This window comes from Puma concolor, chromosome B1, assembly GCF_028749965.1.
Source record: "Puma concolor isolate L17-30 chromosome B1, mPumCon1.1.hap2, whole genome shotgun sequence".
Taxonomy (NCBI): Eukaryota; Metazoa; Chordata; class Mammalia; order Carnivora; family Felidae; genus Puma; species Puma concolor.
In genome coordinates, this window is record NC_141670.1 from 121,558,423 (window position 1) to 121,576,728 (window position 18,306).

The 18,306-nt window shown below is 36.9% G+C and overlaps 1 protein-coding gene across 1 annotated transcript in view; it reads right to left on the reverse strand.

The window, feature by feature from the left end:
* BANK1 (B cell scaffold protein with ankyrin repeats 1) overlaps positions 1-18,306 on the reverse strand; it is a 313,964-nt gene that overhangs the window by 160,883 nt on the left and 134,775 nt on the right. Inside the window, exon 7 of the mRNA XM_086704503.1 lies at positions 416-612. Coding sequence (XP_086560629.1) covers positions 416-612 — 197 coding nt within the window. The remainder of the gene's footprint in view (positions 1-415; positions 613-18,306) is intronic.

Consider the following 18,306-nt stretch of genomic DNA (forward strand, 5'->3'; position numbering starts at 1 on the left):
GTATTCTTTTAACCTATCAATTATTCATCTAATTTCATATGCCTAACAGTGTCTTACTTAGACTCCTGAATGAAAGAATAAATGTAATAGGGTTTCATTTCCTTCTCACCATCTCCCCTCCAATATGGAACAGGCTGTATAGAAACCAGAAAGACAAGCTTTTTAAAAGCTTTTTAGGGGAGGGAGGGTGGAGTCAGAGCTGGTTTATGGCGATGCTAAAACAAGCTGACCTATCTTGCGAAATGCTTTTTCAGGACCAAAAGACACTACAAACTAGCTGAGAAGCAGCATCATTCCCGAAAGAGCAATGTGCATACAGGCACACGCACGCACACACACACACACACACACACGCGTGCAAACACACTTATTTTATAAAAAGCGTCCTAGAGATAAAATGGAAAAAAAAACTTACTGAGAAGTCTTCAAAGATTTTCTTGAGTTCTTTGTGACCATGCCTTTCAGCGATATGTGCTGGATCTGAACCCTCCAAATTTTTCACCTTAGATGCCCAGGTTGCTCCTGAACATTGAAGCAAATGGATAGCTAAGTTCTTTAAACCAAATTTTGCTGCACAGTGGAGAAGGGTTGGAAGTTCCTTGAAATGAGTATCTGTAAGGATGAGAGGTAATAGGATTAATATGTTTTTATCATACCTGGAACTCCATAAGAAAAAGTCGAACACAATCTACTCCTAAAAGTAATTCTCACAAAGCAGAACAGATTTTTGTGTGATTTTTCATCGGTGGTTTTAACAATGTAGCATCTCTTCCTTTCTATTTCTCATCTTACAATGAATATAAACTAATATTCTCATTAGTATTAATGCCTCACTCTTACTTGTGGGATAATTTTAATTTGAAAACACACCAACCTCTTAAATATAAAACAGAACAAAAATATATTGTAATAACTCCTTTTGAAGATACTTGGACATGAGGCAAATACTAAATAACAATATTAAATAGGTTCATCTATAAAACCTTTTTGTGTTTTCTACTGTCACGCCTGGTTTGCTTCCTTCTGAAGTTGAAACGGACACATAATTCCTGGAGGGGTTATATTAGATTCTTTCAAAAAGGAACTGCAACAGAAAATACAGGCAAGCACTTTTATGAACATCTTCAGTACGGAAATTTCCATCAGGATTTTACAGCTTTCGTATCAATGTTTTGGAGTTTGAATTTCATAATTAGTTATTAGCTATCAGTTAGAAGTATTAATTATGCATCACTATAAAATGGTGAATGTAAACAGCTACCTCAGTGACAAAACACACACAGATGAGTGATGGTTTGTTATTAGTCTTTATTTTCACAACTAGCTAGAAAAAATGTGGTATAGAAACTACACATCGGCTTGCTTTAATAGCTGTGGCATTATCAGAAGCAAGCAGTGTGAAGACGTATGGCAACAGAAAGAAAGGTGTCAAAGCAAAAGTCAATTCTCTTCCATAGTGTTTTGGAAAACTGAATCTGGCCTCATTTTCCTCTTTGCTATATTGTAGGCTAAAGGGAAACAAAAGGAAAAGAGAGCAGAATTAGACTTTGAGTTTTCAATTCACCTGAGTGTCTTGGGGCACAGTAAATTAGTTTGTTGGTTTGCATGTTTTAACAGAAGACAAAACAAAAGAAAAACCTCCAGGATACATTAAGAACTTACTGTAAGGCAATATTTTACCCTTCAAAATGTGTTAGAACTAAACGGCTCTATGTAAATCTGTGATTATATTTCAATGATAAGTGCACTGGTCACTTCTTATATTGTGTGCAGTGGGTCAAAATTTATCAAATATTTTATGAAGATGAGCTTGTGAAAGCTGAAACTGTCTAAGGTAGGTACCATTTTCAAAATGAAAAATTATGGATTTTCTTAAAAAGGTATTAAGGTAGAATTTTTAATTTATTTTCATTAAAGGTCATTATAAAATATAATTTTCTGCTGTAATTAAACCAGGGCAAAATTAGGAAGAAAAATATTTACATGATAACACGAGATTTTTACACGCCCTGGGTCATCTCTCTCACTGCCACATCATACAATGAACAAAAAACATCATCACCTCCCAATCAATGCTTTACGCATTATTCCTGCACATTGCTATTCTGGTGAACTTTTACATCACTGTCAATACAGCTTAAAATGTTATTTTCATTAAATAAATGTTTAATCATTATAGGAATACAGTCACCTACCTCCTTTCAGTAAATTCCTCAAGTTTAAGATAATATAATATTAAAAACAACAAACTTCATTAAGAATCTCTCTTGTGCATCAAAAATAGCAACAAACAGTCACGGTTTTCCAGGGTACCTTTCCTAACAGCTGTGCTGAACCATGTTTTCTGATACACAAATTAAGATTGTAGTGATCATGCTAAAGATACTAGAGGTCTGAAGGTTGGCTTCTTTATTTTCCGTTTCTTTACTTCATTGTTAGTGGTAGCTTAAAATCCATTAATCTACTAGAATGCTTTTTGAAGTTACAGACATGACAGAGCCTTAGAGGGTATCTTTCCAGTTTCCTACCCAGTAATAGAATTGTATTCCCAGAGGCCATAAGAGATGATCTGGGCACTGCTTGCATACCACTAATGACAGAGTGCTCTTTACTTCTTAAGGCAGCCTGTGTTTTGGTTAGACAACACTGATTATTGGATAATTACGACTTCTGTTGGGGGGAAATGTATTTCCTCTAAATTCTCATGTATTCTAATCCTTTGGGCAATATAGAATACAATAGCTACAAAGGCACAGGTATTTACTACGTGAACTTCAACAAGCTACTAATTATCTGAGCCTAGCCTTCTCTTCCAAGTCATAGGGTTATTGAGATAATTAAGTGACTTAACAGAAAAAGTGCCCAGGAAAGTGGCTGAAACATAGTAGGCATTCAATAAATATTCGTTTCCTCCCTTTATCTCTACTGCATCAAATAGTTTAAGGCATCCTTGTCCTAATTTATCTTTGTTCCAACATTAAAATCTCTGATTCTTTCCATTATTCCCAAGTACTAACCATCCTGAGAGCTTGACTCCAGAATAGTTGGTCCTTTACAAAACGAATCAGTTTTAAACCTGCTTAAACAATCGTTTACAGCAATATTTTTCATTATCTTGGATCGGGTTATTTTGCCTGCTTATTTTCACTAAGTAGGAAATGCTCAGCCTGCTAATATACATGGTCAATAACTAAAAATTTCTAATTTAAGTTTTTTTTTTAATTAAAGCATGACAGAGTTAACCTTTCACAGAATTTGAAATGATGCAGAGGAGCTATGTTAGTTATTTTAATGTTAATTGAATCATGATCTTTAGCTTATTTTTGTAGAACATCAAATTAAATATACTCAGTGTGTGCATATATTATATTTATATATATGTGAATAAAGGTATTCATGTCAATAAAGGTACCATTATGCTAAGAATTAGTTCCGGCTTTTAGGTGTACTTTTCATAAAATCATACTTTTTCTATCTTCACCTTGCTTTGATTATTACGGGAATTTAAGACATGAATGGTTTCCTCTGTATCTGAAATAGGCCTGTCTGTAATCACATAATCACTAATGTTTTTGTGTAAAGATATTTATGTTCATAGAGTTTATTTTTTTAAGTATAAGTTAAATTTGCACTGATGAGTTTGATGAATTTTGACAATTCTATACACCATGTAACCACAGCCCAAAATCAGCTAAAGAAAGCTTCTATTACCACAGAAAATCCTCTCATGTTCCCTTCTAGTCAATTCTCCACTTCAGAAGCAACTACCTGCTAATTTTTATCAACATAGGTAAGTTTTATTTCTTCTTGGATTTCATAAAAGTGGAGTCATAGATACTTGTGTACTGCATTGCCTTCTGGCCTCTATTTCTGATGAGAAGTCAGATATCATTTTTGTAATTGTTTTCCTGTATGGAATGTGCTTTCTCCAGCACAATCTCCCCACCCTCGCCCCCTTCCTCCTTCAACTACTTTTAAGATTTTATCTTTATTTTTGATTTTCAGCTGTTTAACTATGGTGTGTAGGTATGACATTTTTGTATCCATTCTTTTTTTTTTTTATTTTTTTTTTCAACGTTTATTTATTTTTGGGACAGAGAGAGACAGAGCATGAACGGGGGAGGGGCAGAGAGAGAGGGAGACACAGAATCGGAAACAGGCTCCAGGCTCTGAGCCATCAGCCCAGAGCCCGACGCGGGGCTCGAACTCAAGGACCGCGAGATCGTGACCTGAGCCGAAGTCGGCCACTTAACCGACAGCGCCACCCAGGTGCCCCATGTATTCATTCTTTTAAAATGATTAAAAAAATTTTTTTTAATCTTTATTTATTTTTGAGAGAGATCGAGAGAGCGAGAGCAAGCGGGGGAGCAACAGACAGAGAAGAAAACACAGGATCTGAAGCAGGCTCCAGGCTCTGAGCTGTTAGCACAGAACCCGATGCAGGGCTTTAACTCACTATCCGCGAGTTCATGACCTGAGGCAAGTCGGACACTCAACTGACTGAGCCACCCAGGCGCCCCTAAAGCAATTTTTTTAAATGTTTATTTTTTGAGAGAGAGAGAGAGAGAGAGAGAGAGAGAGAGAGAGAGAGAGAGAATGAGTCAGGGAGGGCAGACAGAGAGGGAGACACAGAATCCAAAGCAGGCTCCAGGCTCCGAGCTGCCAGCATAGAGCCCGATGCAGAGCATGAATCCATGAACCCTGAGATCATGACCTGAGTCGACGTTGGACACTTAACTGACTGAACCTCTCAGGTGCCCCAACATTTTTGCATTTATTCTGCTCGTGGGGTGACAGGGCTTACTGAATCTGTGGATGGATGTCATTCATCAATTTTGGGTCATTCTTGGCAATTATTTCTTCAAATACTTTGTTGCCCCATTCTCTGTCACCGTTACTAAAGAAATACAATTATACATGTATTAGATCATCTAATATTATCCTATATAGTCTGGATCAGAATTAAGTCAAATTAATGTATAGATGAACTGAGCTTGTTCTTTTTTTATGGCTTTATTTTGAATCTGGAGTTTTCGTCTCTTTTTCAGTTTGAATAATTTACTTTGTCTTCAAATTTACTGATTCACTTTGTTGTTTCTATAATGAAGCCCGTCTAATTTTTAAATTTTTTCAGATATTGTCTATCTCTAGGATTTCCTTTTTTATTATAATTTCCATTTCTCTGATAAAATTGTTCTCATTTTACTCATGTTGCCCGACTTTGACAATACATTCTGTAACATATTTATCATAGCTACTTTAATGTTCCATCTGATAATTTCAACAACTGAAACACTTCTGTCTGCATCTAATCATTGTCTCTTTTCTTGACCAAGGGTCACCTTTTATTCCTTCTTCATATTTCTTGTAATATTTTATTGTATGCTGAGCATTGTATTAAAGAACCGAAGTAAATATCTATCCCCAGAATAAGGCACACTATTTCTTCAATCAGACAACTGACTCAAATTTATCTGTAGACAAGCTGAGCTTGGCCAATTTTGTGTCTTTACCTAGCTTCAATTACCAACTGGCCTCAAATATTTTGAGGGCAGGATCATAACTTTCTTCAGAACAGCTTGGGATCTGAGCCCTGGTGAGAATCAAGAAATCTCAGTTGCTGTACAGACTGGCTATCAGCTTTTGGGTCACCATATAATTCTCTCTTCTCTCTAGTTATTTATACCTCCAGACTTCTTCACATCAGAGTACCTTGGATTTTATGGGACCTCCGTAGTACACTCAGTTAAGGAAGACTCCTTACAATCCCAAAAGCTTGGAGGGATTTCTTCCAGCTTTTATGCCTCTCTGTATTTAGAACTTTCTTTCCATACGGTAAGAGCTTTAGTGGGATTTGTCTCAGCAAACCTGTCCCCCTTTCACTCTTCAGCAGCCACTAAGCAGGTCTTCAGGGAAGACTCAGACACGTTTTCCAAGGACTTCTCTCAGTTTTTCTGCCCTCCAGCTATTGGTATACTAGCTCTGTGCAGTTACAACAGCCTACAAAAGAGAGGTAGTGGGTGATGCAGACCCACCCTGTAATTGGGGCTCTTTCGGATTTTTGTCCATCACACTAGCCTAAATATAGCCATTAAAAGTCTGCTAAATGTTCAGCTGCTTTCTCTTCATTCCTCATCAATACTGAGTTGTTTTTTTTTTTTTTTACAAAATACAATTTATGGTCAAATTGGTTTCCATACAACACCCAGTGCTCATCCCAACAAGTGCCCTCCTCCATGCCCATCACCCACTTTCCCCTCTCCCCCACCCCCCATCAACCCTCAGTTTGTTCTCAGTCCTTAAGAGTCTCTTATGGAGTTCTTATTGTTCTGTAAGGAATGAAGGAAGTCATAAATTTCTTCTTTCTTTTGAAAGCCTTGTCTCTTTCTGGAATTTAGTTCATTTAGATTTCTTTTGTCATTCACTTTCTGCTGAACTGATTTTGAAAATCATCTTGCTTGTTGTTGTTACAATGGGAGCAAAAGTCTCTTGTGATGTTGCACATGGTAATGAAAAACAGAAGTCCTATTAATCTTAGCTCATACACCATTTAGCAATTTTCTTAAACTTACAGTATTTATTTTATAAATAGTTTATAATCTTACTTATTGAATTAAAATAATTAAAATAATGGATTCCTTAACAATATATAAAAGGCTTTTTAAAGTTTGCTTAATCTGCAGTGTACCTCTGCTTCATTTCACGGAAATTTTCATTGAATTAACCAAGACTCATTGAGTCTGTTTTTATTATCAGGTATAAATAAGAAGCCACAATTCACACTAAAGAGTGGTCAATTTGATTTTGACTTTTTTTTTTTTTTTGGAGAAAATAAATTTTCAGCTTTCAGTTGTTTCAACCAATGTCTGTTGAATGGCAATTTCAGAAGAGCAGAATTAAATGGTTTGGGGTTATTTTTCAAGGAAAATTCAATTTCACCAGTTTTGCAAATAAAAATTAATAGGTGAGTTGGCACACAGTAAAGAAATTGAGTCATATATTTATTTGTGTCGAGCCATTTCTAACAGTTCAAGATAATCCCTATAAAAGATGATGGCCAATAATTAGATTAAAGTAATCAAGCCAAAGCTTTCAAAAGATTAACCTAGCTCACCAGAATAACAGAATGGGAATATATACCCAAGGTTAGAATATAAGCTTTAAAAATTTAAAAGATGACTACGCAAACTGGAAGCTCATGACCATGTAATCCATTTGTTTTCATAAATCACTATCTGGAATCATAAATATTTATTCACTCAAAGTAGAATGACCAGGTGGCCACCATAGGACAAAACAATGAGATACAAAACAAAGAGAAGATAAAAAGTCAGGAGATCTGTCTTCTAATCCCAGCTCAGCCACAAAATCTATAATGCTTAAGAAAGTTCCTTCATCTTCCTGGACCTTTGTTTCTTCAGTTACAAAATTAGAGGACTGGGGACTTCTGATTTTCTTCTTGGTTAGAGGCCATGTCACAGATGGTTTTAGGGTCACTTTCCCGGGATGTTAATCGGATGCCAATTAAAGGAGTAAGGATGACATTTGTGAAAGTTGAAGAAAGGTAATAATTTTCATTCCTCTCATCACAGGATTTGGAGTCTGATAAAATATTAGTATTTCTATGGGCTGTAAAGTGGAGCATTGTTGGGTGTTGGAATCTGATTGCTCTGTGACAGGAGAAACACCCATGTGACATGTGAGGTGCCATTCTTCACATCCTGTCTTAATAGTAGACATATAATCCTATTTACAATTTCAAGCAACAAAAAATACTGCCAGGGTTATTACATTTCTAAAGCCTTGACAATGTAAATTGAATGCACAAGGGAAATAATGGTCTATCAAATCTCTTTGCTGCAGTTTTGTTATTATCTTTTGAATTACATAAAATAAGATGGGAAGTGCATAGATACACATTTTAGTATGAACCTCAATTTTGTATTCACCTCCTTAATTATTCCCATTGCATTCTTGTCACTAAAATAGTTTCTTAAATGTTTAAGAGAAAATATTGAAAGCTGTATCCATTTTGTATGTCCCTTGTTAATTATCTCAAGAAACCTCATGTAAGATCTTCTTCTTTTTCTCTTCTTTTGTTTTTGTTTTTTACAAATGTTTTAGTTAAAATGGTTAAATTCCTAATCGACATTATATTCAAAGCAATCCTGATTTCATTTTAATATATAAAGTTCAAAATCATACCTTTTATTATTATAGACCTTAAAATTCTAAAACTTAATACTCATTTATTTTGAGAGGCAATATTGTGCAGTTAAAGCTTAAACATTGGGGCTTTTGACGAGATCAACCAGGTGCGTTCAGGGTGGTATGGTCGTAGACAAACACTGGGGCTTTTGAACCAGACTGTATGGATCCTAACTCTAACATTTACTAATGGTGTAATTTGGGCAAGTAACTTGAACTTTCTTTGTCTCAATTTTCTCAACCTTTAAATGAGGATAATAATGTCTATCAATAAGCTATTAAACCTAGGTCCAATGTATTCTTTCATACAAACATTTATAGTTGATCCTCATTATTTGGGAATTCCATATTTGCATTTTCTTACTTATAAAAATTTACGTATACCCCCAAATCAAAACTTGTGGCCCTTTTGTGGTCATCTGAAGAAATGTACAGAGCTGTGAAAAATCTGAGTCATTCAAAGTGCATGTTGCCAACAGGTCAGACAAGGCAACACCCTGCTTTAATTTAACTCTTATACTCGAAACAAATGTCTTTTTTGTGGTCTATGTAGTGCCACATGTTTCCCATTTTTGTGGGTTTGTTGGTGGTGGTGATGGTGATTCAGCTGTTGAAAGTGCCCCTCTGGCATAGGACAGAGGTGCTGCCTGGTGATCCTAAGCACAAGAAGGATGTGATGTACTTTATGAAGAAAAAATGTCAGATAGGCTTTGTTCAGGCATGAATTATAGTGATATTTTTGTTGAGTTTAATGTTAGTGAATCAAAAATATATATTAAGTGCTGTGTTTTTAAACAGAAACATGCCTAAAATGAGGTTACGTATTGATGGATTGACAGAAATGTGACCACAGGTTTGCAGGAGGCTGACCCTGTATTTCTCCTAGAGCAATGGTTCAGTATTCTCTACTCAGTGACTTTATAGTACATAACTACTGTGAATAGTGAGAATCAACTATATTTTAACACAATCTAAAGGTCCCTTTTCCTTTTTAGAGAGAGAGAGCTCAGAATTTGTTTCCCATCATGGCCAGGCATTTTCAAAAGCATGATGCCTTCTCTTTTCTCTTCCACACAGTTAAGGAGGCTCTGAGTTCAATCCTGTGCACTGCTCCTCAGGGGAAAGCCAGGAAAGGCGTGGGGCTAGAGGAGGAAGCTGTGAACATTATAGCCCATGGTTTCTGAGGCATTCACCTTGGCTGTCTCTGTGTTTAGGGCTTACAAAGTTAAAATCCAAACTGAGCATGGTTAGAGCCCACATTGGCAACCACCCTGGAGGCAGAAAGAACAATTCTAGGGCCTTGACAGTGTGTTGTTTATTTTCCTACTTTCCAGGCTTAGGCAAAACAATAGGAAAAACTAGATGAAGGTGAATCCTTATTCTGTTGTTCTCAGATAATATAAATTCCTTTGAGTGATTGTACACCTTTTAAATTTTGGTGAAATCTGTATATTTTGTTGTAACTAAATGCTTAAGACTTGGGAGTTTTGTAAAACTAAAAACAGAGTTCTGAAAGACTGATATTCTAGCATGCAAAACATCTGGATGATGAAGTGACAAGAAGCATGAGAAATGAATGGAGCATGTAACCTTAAATCCAGAAAGAGTTCACTGCTCACTGAATACCCTAATACATAGAATCCACCATGAAATGAGCCACAGTGGTAATAAGATGAGGAGAAAGAGGAAAAGAGGAAGAAGGAAGAAGAAGGGAAGGAAACATGATAGCTAATGAATGGAGCTGAAAAGTAGGAATTTCAGGCGCATAGTTTCAGAGTGAATGTTAGCAGAGCAGCAGAACATTTAAGTGACAGGTTGATGCAAGATGGTCTGATCCCAGTGAAGGAGTGTCTGGGGATGCACTGTAAAACACCTTATCCAGGGCAGTGGGTCAGGAATGGCCAGGGGAAATAAGGCTACATACAAACAAGTTTGAAGCCATCCATGAGGTGACAATAAACAGTCTGGGAGTTTGGACTCTATGCCTGGAGGTGATGTTGGAAGCAAAAGAAGATGTAGTGTCTTTATTAGCAGTTCTTAGAATGGTACCAATTAAAATTAAATCTCACAACATTTCAATAGGTTTATTATCCATTCCTCACTATCAGACAGTGATAGGTAATAAAAGGAGTGGGGTTGCTCCAAGTTCAACCAATCCAGTCAATCTATGGCTAACCTCTGTTTAAAATAATAAAATAAGAAATCTCTAGAAACTTTATTTCTATATATGTGTGACTGTATTCTGTTTCTCTGCATTCATCTAAAAATGACTTATTAAAATTACCAACTTTATCTCTGCTGAATTTTGACACTAAAAAACAAAAAATAAAAAACAAGAACCTAGAAAGAAGCCTAGAAAAGAGCCTAGAAAGAGTCAGGAAACCTAGAACAACATAAACGTGGAAACTAGATGGGCTAAGTTGAGATCAGAAAGCTGGCCCCTCTCCAATGAGGCCATGACTTACATGTAGAAAGCTACCCAGTGGCCTTGGTGTGGGTCTTATGTGGAAATTCAAAGGATGTGTACAGCAGTAAACCAACATATCAGGCAAGGATGCTTGATTTCACTAGTAAGGAATATTCAGCATTTTTGAGGACTTATTATGGTCTTGAGCAACTGGTTTATTCTTTAAATATGTTAAGTAATTTTGACAGTAAAAATGAACTAAAGCAAAGAGGAAAATCTGGGCAGTATAGGGGCAATAAAGGGACTGGTTAGGGCTTAGGTACCTTTGGGAACCATCATATGTAATATAGGGACAGGATAAAAATGGAATAAAAGAATGTTTAGAGGAGCATCTAAGTGTAGGATAGAAAATGAAACATGTTGGAAAAGCCTGTGAGAAGATTTTTTCAGGAGCAAGGAGAAATAACTGATGGTCTGAATTAGAGTGGAGGCAGACAGGAATGGACAGGGAAGGCCAGAAATGTCAGACACTTCAAAAGAAAAGTTAACAGGACTTGATGTTTGAGTCTGCTGCTCTGAAAGAAAGAGGTGGATTAAGATAACATTCAGGTTCGGGGCGCCTGGGTGGCGCAGTCGGTTAAGCGTCCGACTTCAGCCAGGTCACGATCTCACGGTGCGTGAGTTCGAGCCCCGCGTCAGGCTCTGGGCTGATGGCTCAGAGCCTGGAGCCTGTTTCCGATTCTGTGTCTCCCTCTCTCTCTGCCCCTCCCCCGTTCATGCTCTGTCTCTCTCTGTCCCAAAAATAAATAAAAACGTGGAAAAAAAAAATTAAAAAAAAAAAAAAAGATAACATTCAGGTTCATGGCTACAAAGTTACAAGGTAACAGAAAGAGAAATTCATCAGGGAAGGTGACAATGATGGCCATGGAGAAGTATAGGTGTGGGTGCTGATGGGGTAGCTACCACAATAAATTATAAAGCAGTAAGTCAAATTAGACATATGTGTCTTTGAGTAGAAAATATTGGTTATAAACTTAGCTCCCAAGTCACCACAGAAAGCTTGTCCTGTGGAAGAGAAAATATTCTGAAATAAGGCAAAGTCCTTTTTGCCATAGAAAGTAACATAATCACAGATCTGGGAATTAGGACATGAATTTCTTTAGGAATAATTTAGTTTACTACGCTAAACAGGTGATGTTAATCCAAAAGGCCTGCTCATGAAAGAGGAAAGTAGTAATAGCTCTATAATTCAGCATGTCTTAATATTCTAAGCAATATCTGTTTTGCCTTGATCTGACAAATTCAGAGTATATCTCTTAACTGCACAATCAACACATCTTCAGTTTACTATCTAGAGTAAGATATTTTAGGAGATTTTTTTTACCCAGTAAGTTACAGTTACTTTACAAATCTATTGACCAGCATTCTTCAAACGGATTGGTAGGAATCCCCAAAGATGTGTAGTAAATTTGTTTAGAGCTGGTGACCTCTAAACAACAGAATGTTGGTAAGTGTGGCTGTTATTTGTATGCATCACCTGGCTTGGTTATGGTGCCCAATTGTTTGGTAAAACACTAGTCTAGTTGTAACTATGACAGTATATTACAGATGTGATTAACCTTTAAATCAGTAGACTCTGAGTAAAGCAGATTATCCTCCATCATGTGAGCGGGCCTCATCCAATCAGTTGAAGGCCCTGGGGAAAAATACGGAAGATCCCCAAAGAGGAAGAAATTTGGTCTCCAGACTGCCTTTGGACTCAAGACTGCAAAATCAACTTGTGCTGGAATTTCCAGCCTCTGGCCTGCCTTGCACATTTCAGAATTGCCAGCTCCACAATCATGTGAGCCAGTTCCTTAAAATAAACCTCCTCCTGTCTCTCTGTCTCTCTGAATACATCCTATTGGTTCTGTTTCTCTGGAGCATCCTAATTTGGTGAGGAAAATGACTGTGGTAGTTTTGATAAACCATCACTTAAAGGAACAAGACATAATAACAAGTTCTTCTTTGACTTCCTATCCTTCTAGAATAATACAATGAGTCTTTACACCTGCAGTGATGCTACAAAGATCTTCTGTAACTATTTGGTAATGGTAGAATCCAGACAGCAGATGAGTCCCTTTCAGAAGCAAAAGGAGATATTTGGGGGTAGCTTAGTAATAGGGTACTGTTGGGGGTTTCCTCTAGACCTGTCAAGAATTTCAGAGGACAGAAACCCTGGGTTTGAGGACCATTATTACACAACAGCTGCAAAAGTAAGAGGAAGTTCCTTAAATAATGATTTACTCAATTTATAATAAAAAAAACATCCGTGTGTGTGTGTGTGTGTGTGTGTGTGTGTGTGTGTGTGTAACTGAGGCTAACCCATGTATGCATAGTTCTTAATAAAATGGATGTTACAGAGCCTCTTTCCTGTTACCAGTTACTAATGGACAGTATATGTATGTTTTTTCCCTAACCCTATGATAAACTTATAGATTTAACTTATTACTTTTGATCCTGAAAACCCTATATTTTTTGTGTTGGCCCACAGAAGATAAACATAGGTGTCTTGGTTATCTGAGCACAGACAATTCAAGCAGTATATTCAGAAAGCTCATATGCCATTTTTTTTTCATTCTACTAATGTCAGATGCCACAGATCGGGGGTAGAAAAGAATATAAAAGACAAAATAATGACATTATAAGTAGCTGCCTTATATTTCTACAAAGAAGAGCTCCTTTATATATTACTGGTCTCAGATATTACTAGTCTCAAATATTACTAGTCTATATATATTGCTGACCGAGGTCTTACTGATGTTATTCTTGTAGTTAACTTGGTTGCCATTAACAACTTAACTAATATAGTAAATACTTATCAAGTGCTAGAAACTCTCATAGGCACTGGGCATAAATCTATGAACAAACTAAAGAGATCCCTCCTAAAGGATAGTATTTTCACATGGAGGCAAAATGGGTGATTGGAAGGAAATCATGCACTACAAAACAAAAATCATCATATTTGTAGGATTGCAAAAAAACAACATACAGAGGGCATCAAGATAATTTCAAACTTGCTTCTACAAATTATTTATTAAAGTGGTAATTTTAAATAACTTAGCAAAAATAATTCATCACTTTTCCTCTAAATTTAAGATCGTCTCCCTAGGAAGCTTCCTCTGACTGCCCTTCTTCCTCTGGGCTCCCACACCTCCCTGGAGCTACAGTTCATTACAGCATGTAGGGCTGTCATTGTTGAGTGGTTAGTACCATGACCATGGCCTCTGGGCTGTTTGGATCCAAGTCCCAGCTCTTCCACTAGTTGGGCAAGTGATACAATGTCTCATCTGTAAAGCAGAGATGAAAAACAGTACTTTCTTCAGGATTCCTGGGAGGAATTAAATGCATTAAAGTAAGGAAAGTGCTTAGAATTAATTGTTCCTCACACAGAGCGCACAAAATGCGAGTGCTAGCTCTTATTAGCAGAGCATATGCTGTATTAATGGCACTTATTTTTGTGATGGTTTCTCTTCCTTTGTCTTTGGGGCCCTCTGCATATATGGGTTGTATTTTATTTATCTCATATTCCTCTACCTTCCCTCAGAGCCTGGAAAAAAACCTCGTACAAAGCAGAGTCCATTAAACTTCTAAGAATTCATGAGGGTTTTTTTTTTTAAAGATACACACATAAAAATAATTTTTTTTAGATAAGTACTCTAAGATTACTTCATTCTGCAACCACACTTTAAATCCTGGGACATGGGGCGCCTGGGTGGCGCAGTCGGTTAAGCGTCCGACTTCAGCCAGGTCACGATCTCACGATCCGTGAGTTCGAGCCCCGCATCAGGCTCTGGGCTGATGGCTCGGAGCCTGGAGCCTGTTTCCGATTCTGTGTCTCCCTCTCTCTCTGCCCCTCCCCCATTCATGCTCTGTCTCTCTCTGTCCCAAAAAATAAATAAACGTTGAAAAAAAAGAAAAAAAAAATTAAATCCTGGGACATGGAGTGATAAACTAAAAACAAATCTGATATCTTGACTTGAATTTTATTCATGTCAATTTTATTTATGTATAGGGCAGTACCACACATTACTGTTGTTTTTACTCGGTGGTTTTCATTGGTAACTCACAGACCAGTAGCATCAGCATCATCTATGAATTTGTGAGAAATGCAAAATTCTTGGGCCCATCCCACACCTACTGTATCAGAAATTCTGAGTAGAGCCCGCAAATCTGGATTTTAACAAACTTTTCAAGTAATTCTGATGTCCACTGAAGTTTAAGCAAAATGCTAAATACAACAAAGAATGGGGGCTTGGATCAAATAAATGAGAGTGGGTAGCTGGGAAAACTGATGTGAACCTCACAGAAAGCTATACAAAGAATGTCTGGGGCAGACATTTTCTCTGTTCTATTCTCGGTTTCTCAAAGAGATTTCCTAGATTCCCTCTTTTGTCATGGTTTACATATTTTAAAGTATCTTTTCAAGTTGTCAAGGGTAAAATAAATTTATCTTTATTTATTTCTTAGAAAAATATACAATCTGACAGCAACCTGAGAAATAAACATTGTTAGAAATAATATTTCCACCAACCACCACACATTATATTCTTACAGAGGTAATCTCCATTCAGATTGTGTGGGTAATGAGCACAGAGGATTTAATTTCTTTTTTTTTAAATTTTTTTTTAGTGTTTATTTATTCTTGAGAGATAGAGACAGCGTAAACAGGAGAGGGACAGAGAGAGAGGGAGACACAGAGTCGGAAGCAGGCTCCAGGCTCTGAACTGTCAGCACAGAGCCTGACGTGGGGCTCAAACCCACAAACTGTGAGATCATGACCTGAGCTGAAGCCGGATACTCAACCGACTGAGCCACCAGGTGCCCCGAGGATTTAACTTCTTATAGCCAGTCAGATATCATGGGTAGAGGTCATGCTTATTTCCAAGATTTCCATTATTGTCAACAATGTCTTCCATAAGGATATAAATTTGCCTTTCCAGCTCACCTTTCTGGCTTCCAGAATGAGCCAAGTCAGGAACTCGTTCTTGGGATTAGAATGCTGTGAAAATAGCTGTAGACAATGCAGCCTACTGCTTTAGCCTTCAAGCCTCACCTGTTTTTTATTATGTGCTGTTAACTCTGCTCTTGCAGATTCTTGGAATCTCAGCCTAATCTGTTACTTATTTTTCTACTTACCTGCTCTCCTGTCCCTTGTATATTACACTGCCCTGTTCATAATTTGTCCTGTAAGCTTCCAGTCATTCCTTATTGCCATGTGGATATATCTCAACACAACTTTCAACTTTAGAGATGCTTCAAATGGGGGAAGAGAATATAACAAATGAAATTCAAGTCTACTACAATGGAAAATGAACCTGAGAGGCAGTTAATTAAAACTTTACATAATCCTCTTCTCTGTTTTTTCTGGGTAGTTCTTTATTTGACTCATTAACAACTTGCATTCTCTGAATCAGTGTGTGTTTCCAATTACTTTTAGATGTTTTTGCAGAATTTTGGAGGCCTTGGGGAATTAATAAAACTATAGTTCTTAATCTAGCCAGTATTTGTTCTACAGATACTATCTATTGATACAGACTTTCAGGAGAAACTGATAGGCCAAGTGATACTTTTGATGCAAAGATTTGGGGAATACCTGGATCCACCGGGGACATTTTGGCATTGAAGAATGATTTTGTAACTTACAAATTATTTTGTGGCATTTTCTAATTCTTACTCTCTGAAGTAGGATAAGTCATGGTTGATCACTTCCTTTTCTCAGAAACATTTTCTTTACTTGCTCTCAAGACATCACACTCCTACTTCAACAAGGGCTCCTTCTCTGTCTCTTGTTATGGAAATTTCTCTTCCAGACCTCTAAATATTGCATTGCCCAGGACTCGACCTTTGCTCTGAACTACCCTCTCTACAGAATGGTCTCATCTGTGCTATGACTGTGAATACCATGTTGACCTGGTAGCAGGGCTTCTGGTCATCTGTCAGCAGTATTCTTTATCTGCAAATACCTAAGTAAGGGCACATGTCATTACTTCCACTGCCACCACCAGGCCATCATCACATCTCCCCCGAGACTATCAGAATGGCCTCCTATCCAGTGTCCCTGCTTCCATTCTTACACACCTATAATCCGTTCTCTACATAGCAGCAAAATACTATTTTTTAAGTGTTTTTATTTATTTTTGAGAGAAAGAGAGATACAGCATGAGCAGGGGAGGGGCAGAGAGAGAGGAAAACACAGAATCTGAAGCAAGCTCCAAGCTCTGAGCTGTTAGTACAGAGCCTGACATGGGGCTCAACCTTGTGAACCATGAGGTGATTATCTGAGCCAAAGGTCTATGCTTAACCGACTGAGCCACCAGGGTGCCCTGCAAAATACTGTTTTTTAACATGTAAATTAGATGATACTAAACCATATTATAATCTTTGCATGGCATCTCATCACCTCTCATCTCTCTACCATCTCACTTTATTTTTCTCATAACCAATATTACTATTTGAAGCAATATTTTATTTTGTTGTGATGATTTAATTGCTTATTCTATTGCCCTCATTAAGAGTTTCATGAAGACAGACTTTTCTAGAGTGGCCACCTAGGAGTACCTAGGAGAGTGTCTGGTACTTTGTTTATACTTGTAATATGAATGAATTAATAAGATTGCTTCATAGAATTTTATAGATCCAAATTCTCCTGATTGGGAGACAATATTGCATTCTCAAGCCCATCGTTTTCATCTATAATCACAGATTTCTCAATGATCACAGAATATATGTTGTTATGGTAATCGTAATAGGCATAATGAGAAAGAATTATGAATGTTGTTGAAATGTGAAGGGCTGACCATTCATAAATGGTTGCTGGACTCAGGATCTCACATTGCTTATCTTCATAGTGTTAGGATACATCCTGAGGCCAGGGATGTTTCTTTGACTCTGTAGGACATACTGTTCTTTCTTACCTATGCTCTCAATGGACTCAAGGCCAGAGATGCTTCTTGTCTGGGGATAATTCAAGTGCAGGGAAGGCCAAATTTTGCCCTGGTATCAACCTTAATTTTTTTTTGCTTCCTTCCTTCCTACATTGCTTCTTTCTTTTCCTTCCTTCCTTCCAAAAAAAATTTATACCCTCCAATAACAGTTATGATGCTTATTAGCATAACTATTGAAACTTTACATCTGGAGAAATATAGAGTCTTTTAAAAAATACTGTAAAAGTGAATAACAGTAGTATAATACTAAAAGAATAGTGTTTTTTTGGTTATTCAAGTGAAAAACATTTTAAAGGATTCAAAGTGGTTGTTTTATTTATTATTACTTGATACAAACTTTACCATTAGTTCATGAAATTAACTTGAGAGTATGCTACAAAATGTCCTTAGTAGGAGATATGAAAATCTATACATGTAGGTTGAGTTATCAAGAAAATGAAATGGGAAAATTTGTAATTTTACAGTTAATTTACATACCAAATCTCCAATTTACCAATCACTACAAGTTTTGATAGTGTGTTATATGTAAATCTTTCCCTAATTTAGTGAACTTATTGAACGGTGATGTGCTTGTAACTAATTTAAAGTGAGTTTACGTGACTATATATTTTTTTCTGCCACCTACTACTTCTTATCTTAGAATAAGGAATAATCTTGATCATTTATTTTCCTTTTAGATTGCTTATTTCATTGCTTCTGATTTTC